This window comes from Lepus europaeus, chromosome 10, assembly GCF_033115175.1.
Source record: "Lepus europaeus isolate LE1 chromosome 10, mLepTim1.pri, whole genome shotgun sequence".
In the NCBI taxonomy this organism is placed as follows: domain Eukaryota; kingdom Metazoa; phylum Chordata; class Mammalia; order Lagomorpha; family Leporidae; genus Lepus; species Lepus europaeus.
In genome coordinates this window covers 110,803,953-110,828,082 of record NC_084836.1, presented here as the reverse complement: position 1 = coordinate 110,828,082, position 24,130 = coordinate 110,803,953, and the positions used below count along the sequence as shown (strand labels likewise).

General features: G+C 54.0%; 1 protein-coding gene across 1 annotated transcript in view; it reads left to right on the top strand.

Moving 5' to 3' along the window:
- JPH2 (junctophilin 2) overlaps window positions 1-24,130 on the top strand; it is a 70,046-nt gene that overhangs the window by 12,411 nt on the left and 33,505 nt on the right. Inside the window, exon 2 of the mRNA XM_062202365.1 lies at window positions 13,627-14,413. Within this exon, the coding sequence (XP_062058349.1) occupies window positions 13,627-14,413 (787 nt within the window). The remainder of the gene's footprint in view (window positions 1-13,626; window positions 14,414-24,130) is intronic.

Sequence of the window (24,130 nt, the reverse complement as noted above, 5' to 3'; positions counted from 1 at the left end):
CTGAAACCCTGTGTGGTGTCTGTTGATGATGTTCACGTGGGCTGTCCAGAGACCCTGTGCTGACATCTGATCTGTGTGAGAGGACGGGAGAGGGAGCAGGGATGGCTGTCAGACAGTTCAGACGAGATACAAAGCAGACGAGCTACAGAGAGCTGCCCCAGGAGGTGGGAGGTGACACACGTGGCAGGCAGTGAGAATTCGGAGGGAGGACCCTGGTTTCCTGAAGGAGGTGGCTTTGAAACTGGGCGTGGGAAGATCAGGCTGGCAGGTGCATGGGAACTGGGGCAGTCAGGACTTCCGTAGGCAGTGGGGATCGCCAGGAGGAGCTGGGCCTGGTTCCTGTCTCTCCATCTTTGTCACTTCCCCCGGGACGCTGATGGTCCAACCTCAGATGGCTTCCTAGAAATCAGAAGGCGTTGCTGGCCAGATGGGGTGGTGTTCTTGTGTCCACGCTGTAGCCAGAGGTGGAATTCCTGTGTCTCTCAGTGGTTTCTGGGTCTTCTTGCCTTCTCCTGGGCTTCGGTAATGGTCATGCTCTCTGCACAGAGCTGGGGTTTGGGTGAGGGCCTTGGAAGGGAGCTCTGTTTCTCGAGGAGCAAGTTCCAGTCAAGGCACTTGGAACAGTGCCAGCTTTTCTGTCAAATTAGAATGATACCCGTGTGTGCTGTTAAGAGTTTTTTCAATCTGCAGTTCACTGAAAAGTGGCTTAAAACTGTACTTTCCAATGAAGTCCATTATAGTCTACATGTGCATTCGAACATTGTCTAATAGGGGTGTTTAAACAGGGGAAGTAAATTCTAATGATAATTATTTAGCCCATTATCCAAAATATTATTGTTTCTGTGCGATATCAATGTACACTTATTAACGAGCTATTTTCCATTATTTTCTACACTGATTCTTTGAAATTCGTTGCTCAGGGACCACAGTGGCTGGAGGATATGGAGTCAGACAACACAGACTTAAACAGTAAGGATTTCACATAATGATTTCACATAAATGAAAACCTCAAGGTAGGGCAGCCCCGGGATGTTAGTCAACAACACCAACAAGGACCTAGGTTCCCAGCACCCTTTTTCTTGGCCATCCATAGTGCATCACCTGTGCTCTCCACTAGCTTGCCTCATGGTCTCAGAATGGTTACCGCAGCCACCCAGGTCACCTCTAGCATGTGTCAGATTCTGGCAGAGGGAGAGGGTGTGTTTTCCTGAGTGCATCTCTTCTTAAAGAACTCTTTCCTGCCTCCCCACCAGGCTGATTGTCCCTCAAGTCTCAATGTCAGATCTCGTCACATGCTCATGCCTAATCCAATCCCTGGAAAGGTGAATGGACTTGAAACTCCAATTTCAGAGATCGGAATTTGTCCCTGAGTTGGAGAGGTTTCCCCTTCTCTGAGTCTGTGGAAGAGAGCAGACACTGGAATAAGACAGGTGGTATCAGCAAAGCCGTGGGGGAACAGCTGAGTGGACGAGCAGGAGCCAGCCGTGTCTGCACAGCCCCTACTCCACGGCCCTCGGCTCCATTGCTAGTCCACGTTTCCCATGTGGAAAATGATGGAGCTTCAAGTAGTTTCCCAAACTGGGTTCCATGGAGCACAGATCCCAACAGATGTGCTGCAAAAAGATTCTTGTAAAAAAATGCATTTCTTAATTAACTGTGTCTATTATGGGCCACAGTGTGAGGTCTTGATCTATGTATGCATTGTAGGAAAACTTAAGCATGCTACTAGCATATTCATCACCTCACCAACCTTTCTCTTCTGTGGTGAGAATGGCTGTTAAAAGTCCTCTCTTTTTAGCAACTTTGAAATCTGCAATACGTCTCCAGTCACCTGGGCACTGTGCAGTATGGTCAGTCCCTGGGGCTCCCCCTGCAGTCTGAGACCCGCACCCCTTGGTGCACATCTCTCCTTGCCCCACTCTCCACCCCACGCCGCCCCCAGCCTCTGGGAACCATGCTTCTCCTCTCTGTTCTATGAGATCAGCCTTTTTTAGATTCTCTATGTAAGTGAGATCACAGTGGTTTTGTCTTTCTGTGTCTGGGTGAGTTGACAAAAGGAAGCTTCTGATGAAATAGCACCTGCCTCCTGGCAACTCTCAGCACCTACGAGAACCTTCAGGTTCTGGGAAGGCCCACTGCGATCTGCCCTGGGGTTGCTCAGATTTCCTGGCTTCAGAGCCCCCAGGGGTAGAATACATTAACCCAGGTTTGAAGACACGTTTGGAGCTCCTGCCTTAATGAACTATGAGTTTATCCAGCAGGAAAAAGCTTGCACAGACACCACGTCCCCCATGCGGCCTCTTGTGGTTGGCGGTAAATGACCTGCTCCTGCTGGGAAAATTCCCACAGACCACGCATGGCGAAGACTGTAGCTCAGACCACAGACCACGCACGGCGAGGACTGTAGCTCAGACCACAGACCACGCACGGCGAAGACTGTAGCTCAGACCACAGACCACGCACGGCGAGGACTGTAGCTCAGACCATAGTTCTCATTTCCCGGAGAAAGAACAAGAATGACAGGGCCCCACCTTGCTTACCTCATCCAAACCTTTGATCCTCACCCCACGGGGGAGTCTCCCACTTGGTCAGACACCAAGCAGATGGCTACTCACTCATTTTCCCTGCCTCCACTTGGTGAGGTATCTGGTGTCTTCCTTCCTGGGATGGGCAGACATCTGTGTCCAAGGAGATGTATTCAGCTCTTATCTGTCGTTATCAGTACCAGTTATAAGTTAGTTGATCGAAGGAGTCGGTAAAAGCAGAGAAACATAAAACATGGTACATACATCTTCTAACCTTTATTTTTAACAGGAGTCACATGTAACACATGGATAGTCGATCAATCTGTTTTGACGAGGGTCCTATTGGATGGAGGTCCTTGTCTTGCTTGCATTCTGGGATGCAGCATCAACAATTTCCAGTTCCCTTAAAGTGGAATGAGAAATGAAAGACCCATGCAAAACTAACTGAATATAGAAAATGAGCAAACTTTTACAGGTTCCCTCGCAGTCTTTCATGGCTGTCACGTTCCTACGGCAGCCGGGGGCAGTGTTTTAGGGACTCCTTGGGGACGTTCAAAAGCACTGAGCTTGTGTTCAGAGAACCATGGGAATGCACTCAGACTGCACTCCTCTAAATGGTAAGTGCTTTTTTTTTTTTTTTAAGGATTTATTTATTTGAGAGGCAGAGTTACAGAGAGAGAGATGGAGAGACAGAGAGAGAGGTCTTCCATCTACTGGTTCACTCCCCAAATGGCCACAACGGCAGGAGCTAGGCTGATCTGAAGCCAGGAGCCAAGAGCTTCCTCTGGGTCTACTACATGGGTGCAGGGGCCCAAGTGCTTGGATCATCTTCCACTGCCTTCCCAGGCCATAAGCAGAGAGCTGGATCAGAAGAGGAGCAGCTGAAACACAAACTGACACCCATATGGGATGCCGATGCCGCAGGTGGAGGCTTAGTCTACTACACCACAGTGCCGGCCCCCAATGGTAAATATTAACAAACCACATACTTTTTAAAATTTTTATTTTATTTTTTTAAAGATTTATTTGTTTATTTGAAAGGCAGAGTTACAGAGAAAGAGGCAGAGACAGACAGAGAGAGAAAGAGAGAGAGAGAGATTTTCCATCCATTGGTTCACTCCCCAAATGGCCAAAATGGCCAGGGCTGGGCCAGGCCAAAGTCAGGAGCCAGGAACTCCATCTGGGTCTCCCACATCAGTGGTAGGAGCCCAAACATTTGGGCCATCTTCCGCCGCTTTCTCAGGCGCATTAGCAGGGAGCTGGATCAGAAGTGGAGCAGCCTGGACTCAAACCAGTAGTCATATGGGATACCAGTATCTTAAGCTATTCACCAGCCTCCAAATCACACACTTTCAACAGTGGGCACCACTGACATCAACAGTCTTAAAATGAACGTGTAACTTCCCACGTGGACTAGAGCCTGCGTGTGCTAAGGGTGTCAGCTGGTGTGACAGCAGGAGTGGAGCGTGCTGGTCCATCGGAGGTCAGCAGAGGTGACCAGGTTGTGTATTGGGATCACCTACTTTTAAGAAAACTCCAAGGTGCTCAGTTCCATCACGGTCACCCTCTCCAGCTGGGCAGAGTAGGCGGTGGGGTCTATACACAGAAGCCATCCTGTGGTGTGTGTGTAGGGAGGTGCAGGCCAAGGAGCAGAGCCCACGGTTTTTCCTCCCAGGGCTGAGGGCCCCGCGGTTTGCTACCTGAGTCAGGGGTACGGGAAGCTCTGCATGTCCCTGAGCAGGCACAGGCCACTCTCCAGCATCCAGAGCCGGACAGGAAACTGGAGCCCAGCTCTGCCCCTTGCCCAGTTCTCTGTGTCCTGCCTGGCTCGTTCTCATCTTTCCAGTTAATCCTCTGGGCCAGCTTTCCTCGCAGACTGACCTGCCAACCAGCGAGGCTTTCTCGAGTGCTTCCTGTGTGCCAGGCGCCGTGTGAGCCACGCCCCACAAGGTTCACGTAGTCTGCAGCTCACCAAGCCCTGCCCTTGCCACACCGCTCAAGACCTGGACCATCCCCTCTCACCTGGGCCCCTGCTGGGGCTGCCATCTGCTTAGTCTTGTGATCCAGGGCTTAAATTTATTTTCTTTTCTTTTTTAAAAATATTTATTCATTTATTTGAAAGTCAGAGTTACACAGAGAGAGGAGAGGCAGAGAGAGAGAGAGAGAGGGCTTTCATCTGCTGGTTCACTCCCCAGTTGGCCGCATTGGTCGGAGCTGCGCTGATCCAAAGCCAGGAGTCAGGAGCTTCCTCCAGGTCTCCCACGCGGGTGCAGGGGCCCAAGGACTTGGGCCATCCTCTACTGCTATCCTAGGCCATAGCAGAGAGCTGGATTGGAAGTGGAGCAGCCGGGTCTTGCACCGGCGCCCGTATGGGATGCCGGCGCTTCAGGCCAGGGCATTAACCCGCTGTGCCACAGTGCCGGACAGGGCTTAAATTTCATCTTGGCCTGGTGGTAGACTCCACACCCCACCAAGGGTAGGGACTCTGTCTCCAGCTCACCGCTGTGGCCACCATCCCTGGCCTGGTGAATGGATGGAAACACTTGTCAAACGTAAAGGAACAGGGCCGGCGCCGTGGCTTAACAGGCTAATCCTCCACCTTGCGGTGCCGGCACACCGGGTTCTAGTCCCGGTTGGGGCGCCGGATTCTATCCCGGTTGCCCCTCTTCCAGGCCAGCTCTCTGCTATGGCCCTGGAGTGCAGTGGAGGATGGCCCAAGTCCTTGGGCCCTGCACCTGCATGGGAGACCAGGAGAAGCAGCTGGCTCCTGGCTTCGGATCAGCGCGATGAGCCGGCTGCAGCGGCCATTGGAGGGTGAACCAACGGCAAAAAGGAAGACCTTTCTCTCTGTCTCTCTCTCTCACTATCCACTCTGCCTGTCAAAAAACAAAACAAAACAAAAAAACGTAAAGGAACGGATAAACAACCCCATGAAGTAGCTATCTTCATCTCCATTTTGCAGGACAAACCGAGGCTCAGCAGGCTGATGTGACTGATGCGTGTTTTAGAATCATTCAGATTCAGGGTTAAAGTTAAGGTTAAAATCGGGTTATGCAACAATAAACCAAAGAGTAACTGGTTCTGTTAAATTCAGGAACCCTGTGTACGTGACAGGTCTACATTCACCATGGTTATGACCTTTGCCATCCTCTTACATGCATCCCAGTAGCTCCCAGGGTTTGAGCTGATGGGTCCCTTGGCATCCCCTGCCATGCACTGTTGAGTATGCTGAGTCACGAGGGAAAGGGGGTGCAGGAAAAGATGGCCACAGAGTCACCGCGTGTTTCTGGAGCATCTCCTTGGGCCTGGGAACTGTGCTGGAAGCTGGGAAGAAGCTGGACATGGCTCCCTCTCTTATAAGCCCAGGTTTGGTAGGAGAGGCATATGGGGAACAGATGATAACATAATTATTGAAGTGCATTGGAGAGAGTGCTGTGAAAAAAGTGATGTGACAGGGTGTGGCTCTCAGCAGGACTCAGGCGATGGGGCTCAAGAAACCTGGATGAAGTCACACTGATGCTGAAACTTAGCCAGAGGAAGAGAGAGGAGACGAGCATGGCAAGAAAAGGGGGAAGCCAGTGCACAGGCCCTGAGGTGGGAAGATGTGCGTGACTACAGAGCAGTCCTGGCTGAGGCAGGAGCAGTGGGCAGGTGCGGCCAGGCTAGGCTCTATAGGCTGCTAGGACCTTGGTCTGGAGGACAACAGGAGGCTCTACAGGGATGACAGGGCCCATTGAGGGGCAGCCCAAAGGGAATCAGAGGAGGCGCCGCCCTCCACAGAGCCCCTCCCCACCAGGTGGCTGTGGGCAGGGTCCTCCTTCTCGGCCTCTGTGGCTGCTTCCTTCCTGTCCCCAGGGAGGACTGTCCAGTCTTAGAGAGCATCAGGCTGGGGACGGCCCAGCACTTGGCTCTTCCCCCTTCCCAGGGCCCCGCCACTCCCAGCCTCCCCTGGGTGTCTGCGCCTCTCGCCACTTGCTGGTAGCTTCCTAATATAGTCTGGCTGTTTCCTCCCCGATGGTGGCCAAGAGCTGCTCTCGTGTCGCAAGCTCCGTTTTTCTTGGGCTTAAAGGGACCACGTCAGCCCATCTCATGCCAAACGGAGGCTCAAGGAAGGTTGCCTGAGTTAATGTCATGGCCCCGTCCGGCCCAGGGATTAGCTGTCTTCTCCCGTCACCATCTTCCCTGCTCTGTTCCTGCTCACTTGCCGCTTTCACGTGCACTTCTCCTTTCTTCTGAGCAGCGGTGGGGCGGGGGCGGCGGGGGGGGGGGGGCAGAGCTGGGCTCGGATGCGTGATTGGCCCTGGTCGTTTATTAGCTGTGTCCTCTTGGGTGAGTCCTTTGTCCCCGCCGGGCCTTCATTTCTTCTCATCTGTAAAAGAGGAACCGTCGAGTACACCTCCAGGGATTTCTACAGCACTGTGAAGCAGAAAGCAGCTGGGCTGCTAAGGAACGCACGCTGCTCACTCACTCATTCACTCATTCATTCATTCGTGCATGGAGTGCCTCCTTGGCACCGTTATGGGTACTGAGGGTGCAGTGGACACAGAAGAAAGGAATCCCTGCCTCTGGGAAGGTGCGTGCCAGGAGACCGTCCATAAGCAACAGCAAAAGCAAACACAGTGGATTCGATACGCTGCGAGGAGAAGGGAGATGGGGGTGCAGGGGCCACACCTCGACAGCCTGGTCGGGGACGCGTCACTGAGCTGAGTAACGCCTAGGAGACGGCGAGGGAGCGAGCACGTAGATATCTGGGGCCCTGCAAAGTGCAAAGGCCCTGAGGCAGGACCACTGCTCCTGTGTGGGAGAAATAGCAAAGAGGTCTTTGAGGCAAGAGTTGAGTGAGGGGAAGGAGAGAACGGGAGCAGGGGAGAGGAGAGGAGTGATGGGAAGAGGTTAGGGGTCTTGGGGGCCACCCTGCACTTCAGCTTTTCCTGAGTGAGAAGGAGCGTGGCAGGGTGACGATCTGGCTTACTGCGTCTGGACAGAACCCCACTGATTGCTGTGCTGGGAACAGACAGAAGGGACAAGAGCAGACGCAGGAGCCCAGTGTGGCCGCTGTTATGAAAACCCAGGTGTGAGAGACAGTGGCTCAGACCACCCTCGGGTCGAAGGGCTGGGAGATGCTGAGAACGGCTGGGTTCTGGGTCCATTTGGAAAAGATTTCTCCAGGAATATCTGTGGAACACCATGCTGGGTGTTTTATTTTTCCTTAAATGTTTAATTACAAAGAATTTATTTAAATTTAAAAAACAACTTTATTATATTATTATATTATAATTATATTATTGTATTATGTTATATTATATTATAATTTCCATACAATAAAATATATTTTGTTTTATTTTCTATTCATTTGGAAGACAGAGATAAAGAGAAAGAGCTCAAATGCCTGCTAGGACCGGGCCGGGCTAAAGCTGGGGCCTGGACTCCATCCAGGTTGCCCACCTGCTGCCTCCCAGGGTCTGCATCAGTGTGATGCTGGAGGCAGACACTGAACCTAAGAATTGTATGGGATGCAGGCATCCGACCCGTGGCTTAACCCCGAGGCTAAAATGCATTTCAAGTGGGCAGTCCTGACAAATGTGTACACCCGTGTCAACCATCAGCAGCATCGAGGTACAGAACATTTCTGTCACTCAGAGTCTCCTTGTCCCCCGCCCCAGTTCTGCCTCCGTCCCAATCCCCAGGCTATCACAGACTGAGTTTTTCTAGACTTTCACATGACTGGAATTGTAGTTTACTTCTCTTGTCTCTGGCATCATTCACTTGGCATGTTCTTGAGACATCTGCATGTGGTTGTATATATGATCATGTGTTCCCTGTTACTGCTTGCTGACAGAGCCCTGTGTAGGTGTCCTGCAGCATGTGTGGCTGTCCTACAGTGTGTGTGGCTGTCCTACAGTGGGTGTGACTGTCTCACATTGTGTGTGTGGCTGTCCTGCAGTGTGTGTGACTATCCTACAGTGTGTGTGGCTGTCCTACAGTGTGTGTGGCTGTCTCACATTGTGTATGGGGCTGTCCTGCAGTGTGTGTGACTATCCTACAGTGTGTGTAGCTGTCCTACAGTGTGTGTGACTGTCTCACATTGTGTATGGGGCTGTCCTGCAGTGTGTGTGGTTATCCTACAGGGTGCGGCTGTCCTACAGTGGGTGTGACTGTCTCACATTGTGTATGGGGCTGTCCTGCAGTGTGTGTGTGGTTATCCTACAGTGTGCGGCTGTCCTACAGTGGGTGTGACTGTCTCACATTGTGTATGGGGCTGTCCTGCAGTGTGTGTGGTTATCCTACAGTGTGTGGCTGTCCTACAGTGGGTGTGACTGTCTCACAATGTGTATGGGGCTGTCCTGCAGTGTGTGTGGTTATCCTACAGTGTGTGTGACTGTCTCACATTGTGTATGGGGCTGTCCTGCAGTGTGTGTGACTATCCTACAGTGTGCAGCTGTCCTACAGTGTGTGTGACTGTCTCACATTGTGTATGGGGCTGTCCTGCAGTGTGTGTGGTTATCCTACAGGGTGCGGCTGTCCTACAGTGGGTGTGACTGTCTCACATTGTGTATGGGGCTGTCCTGCAGTGTGTGTGGTTATCCTACAGTGTGCGCCTGTCCTACAGTGGGTGTGACTGTCTCACATTGTGTGTGTGGCTGTCCTGCAGTGTGTGTGGTTATCCTACAGGGTGCGGCTGTCCTACAGTGGGTGTGACTGTCTCACAATGTGTGTGGGGCTGTCCTGCAGTGTGTGTGGTTATCCTACAGTGTGCGGCTGTCCTACAGTGTGTGTGACTGTCTCACATTGTGTATGGGGCTGTCCTGCAGTGTGTGTGGTTATCCTACAGGGTGCGGCTGTCCTACAGTGGGTGTGACTGTCTCACATTGTGTATGGGGCTGTCCTGCAGTGTGTGTGGTTATCCTACAGTGTGCGCCTGTCCTACAGTGGGTGTGACTGTCTCACATTGTGTGTGTGGCTGTCCTGCAGTGTGTGTGGTTATCCTACAGGGTACGGCTGTCCTACAGTGGGTGTGACTGTTTCACAATGTGTGTGGGGCTGTCCTGCAGTGTGTGTGGTTATCCTACAGGGTGCGCCTGTCCTACAGTGTGTGTGACTGTCTCACATTGTGTGTGGGGCTGTCCTGCAGTGTGTGTGGTTATCTTACAGTGTGCGGCTGTCCTACAGTGTGTGTGACTGTCTCATATTGTGTGTGGGTCTGTCCTGCAGTGTGTGTGTGACTGTCTTACATTGTGTGTGTGGCTGTCCTACAGTGTGTGTAGCTGTCCTACAGTGTGTATGACTGTCCTACACCATGCATTGCTGTCCTACAGCACATGAAGCTGTCCTACAGGGTGTGTACAACTGTCCTACAGTATGTGTGGTTATCCTATAGCATCAGGCTGTCCTACAGTGTGTGTGACTGTCCTACACCATGCATGGCTGTCCTACAGTGTGTGTGTGACTGTCTTACAGTGTGTGACTGTCCTATACCATGCATGGCTGTCCTACAAAAGTGTGTGACTGTCTTACAGTGTGTGGCTATCCTACTGTGTGTGCAGCTCTCTTACAGTGTGTGGGGCTGTCCTACAGTGCATTTACTCATGCACCTGTTGATGGACAGTGGGTTGTTTTCATTTTGTGTTGTTTCACTTTTGAACCCTGGCTTGGGTGTAATTTTTCTGTTTTCTGGATGAAGAAATGAGAATCAGAAGAAGGAACTTGGCCGGCGCCGTGGCTTAACAGGCTAATCCTCCACCTTGCGGTGCCGGCACACCGGGTTCTAGTCCCGGTTGGGGTGCCGGATTCTGTTCTGGTTGCCCCTCTTCCAGGCCAGCTCTCTGCTATGGCCCGGGAAGGCAGTGGAGGATGGCCCAAGTCCTTGGGCCCTGCACCTGCATGGGAGACCAGGAGAAGCGCCTGGCTCCTGGCTTCGGATCAGCACAATGCGTTGGCCGCAGCGGCCATTGGAGGGTGAACCAATGGCACCCTGTCTCTCTCTCACTATCCACTCTGCCTGTCAAAAAAAAGAAGAAGAAGGAACTTGTCCAGAACCTCACAGCTTAGGTGATATTGAAAGCAGGTTGGCTCCCCGTTCCATTCTGCCCCCTGCCTGATCCAAGGTGATCACATGAGAATGGGCTTGGAAAATGGAAGCCAGTCACTTCCACCTGTCCATATCCCCATGTTCATCTTTTGTGCCATAGTCTCATCCATTTGCTGCACTTGCCTCGCGATCTCATTTTCTCGCTTCCTAGCTGGAGATGGGCCTTAGCTCAAGCCCCAGTCCTGCTCCTTCCTCATTGTGTCTTTGGGCAAGACCCACACCTCCTCTAAGCACCAGTCCACCTATGAAATGGAGACTCTATCCTCCCCTCAAGATCATGCCCAGTGCCCTCCTCTCTCTGTCTCTCTTCACTTCCCTTTGGCCCATTCACAGCTGAGTGTCCACGCTCACTGGTTTTCTGTGGCTTGCCACTGAAGGGAGGTGAGCTCTGATGCCTCCCTCACCTCTGGCTGTCCTGGCCACAGAACAGAGAGCTGGAACTCTCCCACCAGATCAGACTAGGGTTTCTGGTGGTGAGAGCCAGGGCCAGTTTTTTTTAAGGTTTCCCTGGCACTTCAAATATGTGCCAGGACCAAGAACACGGGCTCAGACCATGGGCTTTGGCCTCGGTTGGGCCTGGGTGTGGATCCTGCTTCCTTGGTCAAGTTGTTTAACCTCTCAGACCACAGCTTCCTCTCCTGGACGTGAGCGTCACCATGGACCTGCCTCCCAGGACATCGTACGTGCTCCTCAGTGGGGGCTCTTAGGGCAGGAAGTGGGGCCCTGAGCTGGAGGGGCCTGAGCTAGGAGGGGACCAGGCCGTGTGGAGACATCTGGATGTGGCACCCTCCATCTCCGGAGTCCCAGCACCCTGATTCCTAGAAGCCAGCATCTCAGAGAAGGGGCAAAACCCGGTGCTCCCCACCCAACCTGTCTGACAGGGGGCGGCTGGATGAGGGGAGGGGAGTTGCCCAGGAGGTGGAGTTTCTGATCAGCTCAGCCAGTCACGCAGCAGGTGTTAATGGAGCACCTCTGGGTGCCAGGTTCTGGGGATGCATCCCAGAGCCAAACAGAAGAGACCCATTTTCTCAGCGGTGAAAAGCTGGTGTGCAGGAGGAGAGAAATGCCACGGGGAACACATGAAAGGAGACCAGGGTGCGGGGTGCAGGCGGACTACAATTTAAGGTGGGGTCTCAGGGCGGGTCTCCTGCCACAGGCAGTGGGAACAGCCAGTGCGAAAGCCGGATGAGAGTTCTCCTTCCGGCTTCAGCTGAGGCGTCCCTTCCTGGCTGGCTGATTGGGCTCCCCAGCATCCCCACAAGGCCACGAGTAGGGAAACAGGCCGTTTGACGTCTGTGAACCAGGGGATGGATCATCGTGGGGTACAGTCGAGGCTTTGCATGTCTGCCTCCAGGGTGACATGTCAGGGACCGTCCGCCTCCTGACGGTAGGGATGGAGGCGCTGTTGTGGGACAGAAAGACCCAGATGGAGGCACGGATGTGTGTGGGCCAGGGGAGCGGAGGAGCTGGAGGGGGCTGGGTTAGTCTCGAGGTGGCATCTGTATGCCTGCTGACGCCTGGGGCAGAGGGGAGGCCAGGGGCAGGGGCTGGACCTAGGGGAGTCAGCAGGATAGATGACACAGCAGTTCTGAAACATGAATGGTGCAATCAGGGAGAACTGGAGAAGGTTTGGGTGGCGCCTTGGGGAGAAGCACATGATAGGAGGAGGTGAAAGATGGGGCTGTGGGGGGGCTTTGTATCAACTTGCTCCTGCAGCTCACCCAGTGGCACGACTTTGTGCAATCACAGACCTCATATGTATTTTCTTCCAGCTTTTCAGACACATTAACTCATTAAAACCTTAACACAATGAGGTAAGAGGCAATTGCTGTATGTTTGACAGATGAGGCCCAGAGAGGTGAAGTCGGTTGCCCAAGGTCACACAGCTAGTAAGAGCAGAGGCAGGGTTTGGAGTCTGCTCCCCACCTGTGCCCTCACACAGGAATCGCACAGCCACCACCGCAAACTCTCCCAGGAGCTCACGCGCTGCGCACGCCCCCTGGGCACGCCACCATCCTGCACGCGGACGGTCTCACACAGCCTCACACACCCACCCAGCCTCCAGCACCTCGGATTGCTCTGTGCTCTGACACTCATTTGGGCTTGCACACTCAGAGCCTACACACCCGTGGTGTCACCTCCCGGGGACCTCGGGCCCTGCACTCTCATGATCATATATACTCAAAAGACACGGCCGTGCTTACTCACACGTCTCTAGGACAAATAATGTCGCACAAATGCCCTCTCGCAGCCTCATGCTCCCCAACATCCACGTAACTGTGCAGGCTCACCCTTCCCCGCTCACGACCTTCAACACTCACATCACCTTGGACACTAGGATAGCGGTGCACATGCCTGGCCTGCCCACACAACTTCGCACTCCGTGACCTGCTAATGGTCTTGCACCCTCACTCAACTCCGCCTTTCCTGGCACACTCAAACCTCACATCTCTCACACCTGAGTTTACGCACCACCATGTCTCGCTCACGTGACTTGGCTGGCCTCTGTGCACACTGTTTTGCACACTCCCACCAACGCAGTCATGCTGTTGCACACCCTCGCAGTCTTGCCCGTTCTCTTGTGTGATCCAAGATCTGTGCACACTCATGTAAACCCACTCAGGGCTCACTGCTCATGTCTCTTCACACCGTAACACTTTGGCTCATACGGCTGCAACCTATCTCGCACACCAATGGAAATGCTCACCTCATCACACAAAAGCCTCCCGCCTTACCCACTCGTGTCCTCGCACTCGTTTAACTTCCCACATCCCCAGGCCCCACCTGTGCACAACTTCACACACCGATGCCCCCCCCCCCACCTCACCCTCTCTCCACACTTGTGACCTTAGCGCGTGTCCACCAATGGGGAGTTCCACACGGCGGTGTCCTGGCTCGCCCCTCTTCGCCGTGCACACTCGGACCCTGCCCCTCTTCCAGGCCGGCCCGTGCCCCGGCGCCCGCGTGGGGGGCCCCGGTTGCACCCCCTGACGCCCCTCTCCTCGCCCGCAGGCACGTACCAAGGCCAGTTCACCAACGGCATGCGCCACGGCTACGGCGTGCGCCAGAGCGTGCCCTACGGGATGGCCGTGGTGGTGCGCTCGCCGCTGCGCACGTCGCTCTCGTCCCTGCGCAGCGAGCACAGCAACGGCACGGTGGCCCCCGACTCGCCCGCGTCGCCGGCCGCCGACGGCCCCGCGCTGCCCTCGCCCGCCATCCCGCGCGGCGGCTTCGCGCTCAGCCTGCTGGCCAATGCCGAGGCGGCGCGGGCGCCCAAGGGCGGCGGCCTCTTCCCGCGCGGCGCCCTGCTGGGCAAGCTGCGGCGGGCCGAGTCCCGCACGTCCGTGGGCAGCCAGCGCAGCCGCGTGAGCTTCCTCAAGAGCGACCTGAGCTCGGGCGCCAGCGACGCCGCCTCCACCGCCAGCCTGGGCGAGGGCGCCGAGGGCGCGGACGACGCGGCGCCCTTCGAGGCCGACATCGACGCCACCACCACCGAGACCTACATGGGCGAGTGGAAGAACGACAAGCGCTCGGGCTTCGGCGTGAGCGAGCGCTCCAGCGGCCTCCGCTACGAGGGCGAGTGGCTGGACAACCTGCGCCACGGCTACGGCTGCACCACGCTGCCCGACGGTCACCGCGAGGAGGGCAAGTACCGCCACAACGTGCTGGTCAAGGGCACCAAGCGCCGCGTGCTGCCGCTCAAGAGCAACAAGGTCCGGCAGAAGGTGGAGCACAGCGTGGAGGGCGCCCAGCGCGCCGCCGCCATCGCGCGCCAGAAGGCGGAGATCGCCGTCTCCAGGTAGGACCGCGGGCCGAGCGGCGGGATGGGGGCTTCTGCTGGGAGGGGCCCAGCCTCCACGCCTGTTCCTGCGACTTTTTACCGTCCCTGGCTTCCCTCACGGCCTTTAGGGGCTTGATCGGAGGCACTGCTGAAGCTGACGTCACCTCTTCAACCATTGCTCATCCATCCACTGGTGTAACCACCCAGCCAGCCAGCCACTTTCCCATCCACCCTCCATCCACCCATCCTTTTGTCCATACACTCATCCAGTTGCCCATCTGTGCGCCCACTTGCCCATCCATTCATCCTCTGTCCATCCATTCATCCTCTCATTCACCTACTGTTATTCCTGTCCACCAAAGTGACCCAGCCCCTTCATTGATTTAAACCTTCCATTCACTCAGCCTTTCTAATACTCACTTGATAGCTGTCTCTCCACTCCATCATCCAAATCCACTCCTGACCCCCACTTTCTGTAATAATCCAGTTACCCATCCATCCGCTGGAACACACAGATATCCATCCAATCCCAGTATTCATCTAGCTTCTTTAATACCCACCGGAACAACCACCCACCCAATCAGCCATTTTACTTATCCCCCATCCAACTGTCCATCTTTTACCCACCCACTCATTCATCACCCATCCATCCAACTACACAGACACCCATTCAAACATCTGTTCACTCAACTGCCTAACCACCAATCCTAACATCCCACCACATATCCACACATCCCACCGTCTCCATCACCCACCCACACTCCCACCCACCCAATCATCCAACTACCCACCCATCACTCATCCATCTAACCACCTCCATGGCCCAACTGTCTTTCAACAACCCATCACACTTCCACTCACTGAACCAACGTCACCCATCCATGCATCCATCCAGCCTCCCACCCACTAAGCACTCACTCTGTCACCCACATTCAAACCAGATCACATCGTCTCTCTGTACTTCAGATAAAGTTGTCATGAAGCATTTGTAGTGCCTACCAAGTACATAGCAGTTTTCTGTGGCTTACAAATATTGACAGACTCAACCCTCTGAAAACCCTATTGTGGTGGGCACTATTTGTATTCCCATTTTACAGATGAGCAAAGTGAGGCTTGGGGAGATAAGGCAACTTGTTCAAAGTCAGCCGTTCATGAGTGGTCGGTCTTTCATAACCTGTCCAGCCTCACCTGCTACCACTCTTGCCCTGGGTTGGGATGGTCTTCCTCTGTGATGGGCACTCTGACCTTTATCGTCCTTCTTTGGTTCCTTTTGCCAAGTGTTTTTGTTCATGCTGATCTCTCAGCCTGGATAGCTCCTCCCTCTTCCTGCTGTCCATGCAGTTCCTACCCCGTGGGGCTCAGATCAAGCCTGACTCCCTTAGAGAGCCGAGAAGGTCCACCCCTGGCAGACTGTCCCTAGGCTGCAAGAACCAATCTCAGAATACAACGGTTGCAACGCTACACTGCTTACACGATTTGTTGCTAACCTACCATTTAGTGAAGGGCTCCCGATGTGCCAGTCACCACCCTGAGATCTTTATGAGCACTAACTCAGTCCATCTTTCTAAGCTCTGGAAGAGGTGAGTACTGTTATTGTTCTCAATTTGTAAGTTTGAGGTGAGCTGCAGGGGCAGCAGTGGGTGCGGCAGGGCAGTGGTGAAAGGCACTGCCGTGGCTGTAAATGGCCTGAGCTGAACGCGGTGGCTCGTGGTCTTCAGAGTTAGGCAGACCCAGAGCCACAATCTGGCCCTGCCGTCTTAGCTCAGCGATGTGCCCAGGTCTGTTTCCTGTGAGTTTCAATGTTCCCATCCATGGCACCACCATTGCTTCATTGCCTGTCCTTGGCCAGAGCAGCTTTATTCTCTGACTTGAAAAACGAGGCTTAGGAGAGAGAGTCCGGGTCCAGCGTCCCAGTCCCATGGTGGGCGAGTGCCCTGGGGAGCAGACTCTGAGACTGAGAGCAGTGCACAGGACGTGGATGGGGAGCAGTCCCAGGATCAGCTCCTGGGAGAGCAGAAGGAAGCAGGACTGTGCAGAGGGGCCTCTGGGCTGCCGTGCAGTCTCCACAGAGGCCCAGCAACCACAGGAGGGCCTAAGCCATGGAAGTGACCTTCAGTGTGGCCCCAAATTGGGGTGCGGGAGCTGGAGCTCTCTGCCCTCTGCACTGGGTGAAGGTCACCCACCATGCACTGGGGCGGAATGCTGCTCTTCAGCCAGGGCCAATGCCTGGAAAACCCTGGCAGCTGACAGCTCCCTGGGCCGCTGGGGATGGGAAAGAGAATCCTTCAGGCCTGAGGGCAACCTGGGAGGCTTGTCACAGTATCCACAGTAGGTAGCACGAGTCCTGGTCACCCTTCACTGAAAGCGTTAGACAGACAGATGAGGTGCAGAGAGAGAATGAGAGACGCCAAAGGCCACCTGGCAAGCGAGTGGGAGAAACAGAGCCTTGGTCCCTTGCTTTCTGATTCCAAAGGTCTGACCACCACGTCTTGCTCTGTCTGCCCTTATACACCCTATACTGCCGCGAATGTCTGATCAGTTAGCATCATTGAGGGAGAGCGCAGGTCCGGGTGATTCTCTTTAAAACTTCTTGGCTAGGGGCTGCTATGGTCTGGGGCCTTCAGAACTCAGGCTGAGTGTGGCTGCCGTTGTGACAAGTGTTAAGGGATAGGAGCTTTGCGTGGTGAGTGGCCATGAGGGCTGTGCTGTCACGGGTGGAGTGCCTCTGTTACTAAAGGATGAACTTGGCCCCTTTTGCCCCTTGGCCTTCCACCCTCTGCCGTGAGAGGATCCAGCCTTCCACCACTGGAGGACATGGTGTGCCAGGCACCATCTTGGAAGATGAGAGTGGCCTCACCAGATACCACGCCTGCTGGCGTCTCGGCTGTAGATGCCCCAGGCTCCAGACCTGTGAGCCAGTGTGTTTGTGCTGTTACACAGTTCCCGGCCTCAAGTGTTCTGTTATGAGAGCACACACGGACCAGGGCAGAAGCAGGGCTCAGGTGACCGCATAATTCTGTCTAAACCTGGAGCCTTTTATGTAGAGGCACCTGCTACCTGCGGGACTTCCTGATGGTGGTACCAGCCGTGATCCCTTGCTCAGTTCCTTGGGTGTATGGTTACTATTTCCCCTTTCCGTACTCTATCCTTTGGAATCCAGACATTAAATCCAGCCCACCACAGTGGGGAGTTAAGCTGCACCCTTTGTTGGGGGATTATTTTCAAATTCTCTTGCATGTAGGGAAGATTTGTCCCTTCTTCTGCAGGGAGCATTTTATTTATTTTTAATATTTTATTTATTTATTTGAGAGGCAGAGTTACAGACAGTGAGAGGAAAAGACAGAGACAAAGGTCTTCCATCTGCTGGTACACTCCCCAAATGGCCGCAATGGCCAGAGCTAAGCTGATCCGAAGCCAGGAGCCAGGAGCTTCTTCCTGGTCTCACATGCGGGTGCAGGGGCCCAAGTACTTGGGCCATCCTCCACTGCCCTCCCGGGCCACAGCAGTGAGCCGAATGGGAAGAGGAGCAGCTGGGACTAGAACCGGTGCCCATATGGGATGCCGGCGCCTCAGGCAGAGGATTAACCTACTGTGCCACAGCGCCGGCCCATGCAGGGAGCATTCTAAATACCTGTACCAGGTGAGACCTGTGGTTATAACAGGTGAAAGCCAGCGCTGTGCTGGGCCATCCCAGGAAATGCTGGAGGCAGGTGGGTGAGAGTTCAGCCTCTTCATACTGAAGAATTGGAACTCCGGCTGCTCAGCTGACAAGCTGTGTGGCCTTGCCCAGGTCGCTTCACCTCTCTGAACCTGGGATCCTCTCCTCCTAGGGTTGTTAGGGACAAGCAGGGAGTCGGTGCGTGCAAAAGGCTTGGCATAGAGCAGCCTGCACTGAACACAGTCATTGTCCTCACCCAGCATCTGGGCTTCAAGGTGGGGAAGAGAGGCACGGTGACGGGGAAGAGGCGGGGTTTCCCAGCCCTCTCCGGTCGGGGTGAAGCCTCGCCCCTCTCTGCCCCTGGCTTCCCCTGCTCCCCCGATCCTCTGTGCCAGCACCTGTTCCCTTGGACGTGGAGGCGCTGAGCTCCCACTCAGAGGGTGGCCAGGCCCAGAGCCGGGGCCCGCGTCTCTGGAGTGAGAAGTCGGTGCAGCTTCCTGCCCGTGGTGCTGCTACCGGGGGAGGGAGGAGAGGTTTGGGTTCCTCCTGTGTGTGAGGAAGGCGGCCCGGGGCTGGTGCCGTGCACGTGGATGTGTATGTGTGCACGCACGTGTGTGGAGCGCTGGCTGCCGGCTTGCTTCCCAGCTGTGATGGAGTTTCCAGTTGTGGAATCTCCGGATTACACAGAGAAGCAGGGCTGAGGCTGTCTTACAGATGCTGTCGTCTCCCGGGGCCTGGCTGGCTGCAGAGGACAGCAAGCACCCGCACCAGCAGCCTCCCGGCGCCAGGCAGGCCTGGGCTCTGCCCGCTTCGTGGGCTCCGGGTCCTTGCCCTGGGGGGATGTGGGACTTGTCAGCCCAGAGTCTAAGCTCAGGAAACCCTCCCAGGAGAAGGGAGAGAGCCGAGGCAGCGCCTACCTTCCAGCTGGGCTGTGGACTGAGCAAGATGCCAGACCTGGGTGTCACGTGTACCTGTCGGCGGCTGGAGGGCCGCTGGTCCCCGCGGAGGTGGGCTGTGTGTGTGAAACAGACTATGGGGAGAAAGTAAAGGAGCCTGATAATGTGGAAACACCGAGTAGTTGTTGAATATGGCTGTATGTTAGGTATCTTGAGTTAGTTAAAATACAGCACGGACGTTAATTTCAGCTGTTTCTTTTTACATCTTTAATTGTGGTTACGCGAGAACATTCTAAGATTAGGTATGTGGCTGACAGTGCCTCCATCCACCAGGTAGGGAAACCGAGGTACAGAGGGAGAACAGAGCCCTCAGAGCCATCAGGTGGTAGCGGGGGCGGGGGGACGAGAGTCTCGCCTTCCGAGTCCGTGGCTAGGCACTCTTTTTGTAACGCCTTTTACGGTGGTGGCTTCTGAGCTGCGGAGGGAAGCTGGCATGTCTGGGGCGATGCCGAAACTTGTCTGGTCTGGTCGTCGTGCCAATGCCCTGTGAATGGCTCCCTTCCGCCGGAGCACCGGGAGGGTAAGGGGGCCGCTTTGCCTTTGCCTGCTCTGTCTTGTCCTCTCTCCAGACCTCAGTTCCCTCGTTTCTAAAAGAACAGTGAACAATGAACTCCGCTGGCAGCGTTTTCGCATGGATTCAGGCGGAGCTTGTACATGAAACACCTGGCGCAGCGCTGGCCAGCAGGAAGCCCCCCCTACCCCAAACGCTGGCTGCGGTTGTCACTGTGTCCTACTCTGGCTGTGCTCCGGAGCCTGGTGCAGTGGAGCCTGGAGGAGTCCAGGGGGTGGGGTTGCAGCAACTCAGGGTGGCACCACTCAGCTGGCCTCTGACCCTTCTCCACCTTCACACCCTCCCTAGGCAGACCCTGGAGCACCCACATTGAGTGCAGGCGTAGGGTTGGTTTTGAGAATTGCTGGGAGCCGTTTCTCCCGTGAGCAGGTGCCCTTGGGGTGCAGGGACCAAGAGCTGGGGTGTGGCACTGGACAGAACCAGGTTTGAGTCTGAGTTCCCTGTCTGGCAAGCTGCGTGGCCTGAGACAAGTTGCGCCGTCTCCTTGGGGTTCACTTCCCTCTGCAGTCAGCTGGTACGAAGTCCTCGTGCTCACTGCTCGCCGGATTGCTGCAGAGAGTAAGAGAAGTGGCTCGGGTGAGGGGCTGTGCTCTGAAGGTATGCAAGGGGCTGTACGGTGTTGTGACGACCCATGCAGCATGCTGTACTGACCCGAGCCTCCCCTGCGAATGAAATCACGAGAGAGAGCCCTGTCTTCTCATATCGTGCGTGCACGTGTGTTTCCAAATACCACGATTCTGATTACTTCATATATGTCAGCATATCTCATCCTCAGAGCAAGGTGGGGAAACTGAGGTGCAGACAGTTAAGCGTCTCAAACAAGGGCATACATGTAACAGCACAGCTGGGTGCTGAAGCCAGGAAATCTGGTTCTAGAATGTTCTTCACCATGGGCTGCCCTTGGGTCAGTTTTCTTTCCCAAGCTTTGATTAGCACTTCCTCTGTGCTGGGGCGCTGGGCATGCAGTGCTAGATTGAAGTGGTCGGCACTCTCCGGCGACTCACAGCCCAGTGGGGAAGAAGGACAGGGGCTGGACACGGTCAGTGGTGGAGTAGAGGAGGGAGCGCACTGAGAGCAGCAGGTCCAAAGCCAAGAGTGACTCCGTCCTGGGCGTGGTGGGGGGAGCTCCCTGCAGGTGGCCGCCTCTGGGTGGGAGTTGGCCAGGTGAAGAGGGAGAGGTCACTCCAGGGAGAGCCGTTAGGATGGGCGCAGGCATGGAGGTAGGAATGTGTGTGGTGTATTTGGGGAGCGATGAGTCACTGAGGACTGGAGTATGCAGGAGTGGGGTTGGGGAGAGATTAGAGACGCGGCTGGCCAGGCAGCCTCCGCCAGGTTAGGTCGGGCTTTGCATGCCAGCGCCTGATGTTACAAACTAAAATACTACGGGGACCAGGCAGGCAGCGGGCTTGTGTCCAACTCACGGGGGCCCCGCCAGGCTCCCCCGGGAGGCCGCACTGCTTCCCAACGGGGCCCGGGCTGTGGACTCAGCTTTTGCACAGTCCTTGAGTTTTCAAGAGAAACTGGGGATTTGCATTTTGACATAAAATCTTCCTTGTGATTTTGTTGTTATAGAAAAAGTTAAACATTTATAAAAATAGAGAAACTGATATAATATATACCCATTGGATTCAACAATTGTTAACAGGTTTGCCATATTTGCTTCACCATCTATATATATATATATATATGCATTTCTGAAATAATATCAAGTAAATTCTAGATATCATGAGAGCATTTGCCTTAAAGCACTTTAAAGTGCACTTCTAAAAGACAGCGGCATTTCTGGGCAGGTGTTACAATGCAGCCGATTAAGCCATCGCTTGGGGCGCTTGCATCCTGTATCAGAGCACTAGGTCAAGTCCCGCTGCTCCTCTTCAGATCCAGCTTCCTGGATCTGCTGGGAGGCAGCAGATCAAGTGCTTGGGCCCTGCCCCCCTGTAGGAGACCTGCACGGAGTGGTGGGCCCCTGGCTGTGGCCTGGCCCAGCCCAGCCCTGGCTGTTTTGGGCATTTGGGGAGTGAACCAACAGATGGACCATCTCTCCTCTCCTCCCCTCTTCTCTTCCCTTTCTCTCTCTTTCTCCCTGTCACTCTGCCTTTCAAGTAGGTGAAAATAACCAAAACCAAACATAAGACCTTATGAATAATTCTCAGTTTTATCCAGCGTACTTCCTGTCTGATGTGTTCAAATGAGTTCTCTCACTGTGGCTTTGATTTGCTTTTCCCTGGTGACTAATGACGTTATTTTTTGGCTGTCTGTGTGTCTTCCAAGCAATATCTATTCAAATCCTTTCACCATTTTTAAATTGAATTATTTGTTTTTTTATTATCAGGTTGGAAGAATTCTTTGTATATTCTAGATACAAGTCCCTTAGCAGATTGGTGATTTGCAAATGTTTCTGCCCATTCTGTGGATTGTCTTTTCAATTTTGCATTTCTTTTTGAAGATTTTTTTCTTGTTTATTTGGAAGGCAGAATTACAGAGAAAGGCGGAGAGAGAGAGAGGAAGGGAGGTCTTGCATTTGCTGGTTCTCTCCCCAAATGGCTGCCATGGCAAGACTGGCCTCTTAGATGGGATGCCGGGGTCTCGGGTGGCAGTCGAACGCACTGTGCCGCATGCCGGCTCCTGTCTTTTCATTTCCTTTACCTGCTACGCCACAATGCCGGCCTCTCTTTACTTTCTTAATGATGTTCTTTGAGGTCCAGACGTTTTCAGTTTTGACGAAGTCCAGTTTATCTGCTGCTCCTTTGGTCGCCTGTGCTTTTGTGTCATGCCTGAGGAACCATTGTCTACTGCAGGATCTACTACTGTCTGCTTTCCAACTCTTAGAGTTTTTTAGTTTATAGTTTTAGCTCTTAAACCTTTGATTTTGAATTTATTTTTGTCAGTGGTGTGAAGTTGAATCTAATTTCATTTTTTAAAAGATTTATTTTATTTGTTTGAAAGGCAGATTTACAGAGAGAGAGAGAGAGAGAGAGAGAGAGGTCTTCCATCTGCTGGTTCACTCCCCAAATGGCTGCAACAGCTGGAGCTGCACCGATATGAAGCCGGGAGCCAGGAGCTTCTTCCAGGTCTCCCACACAGGTGCAGGGGCCCAAGGACTTGGGCTATCTTCTACTGCTTTCCCAGGCCATAGCAGAGAGCTAGATAGGAAGTGGAGCAGCCAGGTCTTAAATCGGTGCTCACATGGGATATTGGAGTCACAGGTGGTGGCTTAACCCACTACACTACAGCACTGGCCCTAATTTTCTTATTTTACTTTGGAGATACAGCTGTGCCACCACTGTGTGTTGAGAAGACCAGCCTTTCCCCCTTAAGCTCTCTTGACCTCCTGTCAGTCACAGGTGTGGGGCTCTAGCTGGGCTCCCGTTCCGTTCCTGTGAACTGTTTGTGCTGCTGTCAGTGGCTGCGGTTGAGTGCTCTAGCTTTGGACCAAGTATTGACATTGGGAAACAGGGGTCCCCAGCTTTGTTCTTTTTCAAGATGACCTTGGATGTCTGGGTCTTTTGCATTCCCGTAGATTTTTGCATCTGCTTGTCAATTTCTACCAAAGAAAGGCAACTTGGATCTTGGTAGGGTTTCTGTTGCATCTTTAGATTCGTTTGAGAGCATCATTGTTTTAACAGTTTTAAGCCTTCTCGTCCATGAACATGGGGTATCTTTGCAAAATGCCCCTGTCTGGTGTCCCCTCCAACCCATCCAATATGCCTTCAGTAGTGTTTAAAGAATGATTGTTGGGGCTGGTGTGTGGCATAGCAGGTTAAACTGCTGCTTGTAATGCTGACATCCCATATGGGCGCCGATTCGAGTCCTGGCTGCTCCACTTCTGATCCAGCTCCCTGCTAATGGCCTGGGAAAGGCAGCAGAAGATGGCCCAAGTACTTGGCCCCCTGCCACCCATGTGAGAGACCCAGATGGAGCTCCTGGCTCCTGGCTTTAGCCTGGCTCAGTCCTGGCTGTTGCAGCCATCTGGGGGAGCGAACCAGTGGATAGAACATCTCTCTCCCTCTTTCTCTGTAACTCTGACTTCCAAGTAAACAAATGAATGTTTTTGTTTTTGTTTTTAAAAAGACCATTGCCAGGGAAATGCAGATCTAATTTAGGGGTTAAATTCCTAGCAGTGGATTTGCTGGGTCAGCAAGAGTGTGCACTTGAGTTATGATCAGAAGCCCAGCTAGCTCTCACATTTACCCTTTGTCTCCCCTCGGCCGCCTGGAGGAGTGAGGCATCGCTCCCACCTCGCCCCCAGCGCCAGGTCTTCTCTGGCCTTGCCTCTGACTTTTGCCACATTGTTTGAAGACAGTCAGTGTCCCACAAGCCCAGTGCCACCTTCGACGCCCACCAACCCCTTGCCGTTGCCCATAGGGGCCAAGTTCGTCCTTGGTCTCTGTCCCTAATGCGTCTCCTGAGACTGCTGGACCTGAGGTCCCGCTGAGTGGGTGAAGCTGCCTGGGCATGGGCTTGAACCATCAGAAAGGCCCCCAGCCCCCTGCCCTCCCTTGTGAGCCTCCTCTGAGAATCACAGATGGATAAAATCGCTTTGCACCTAG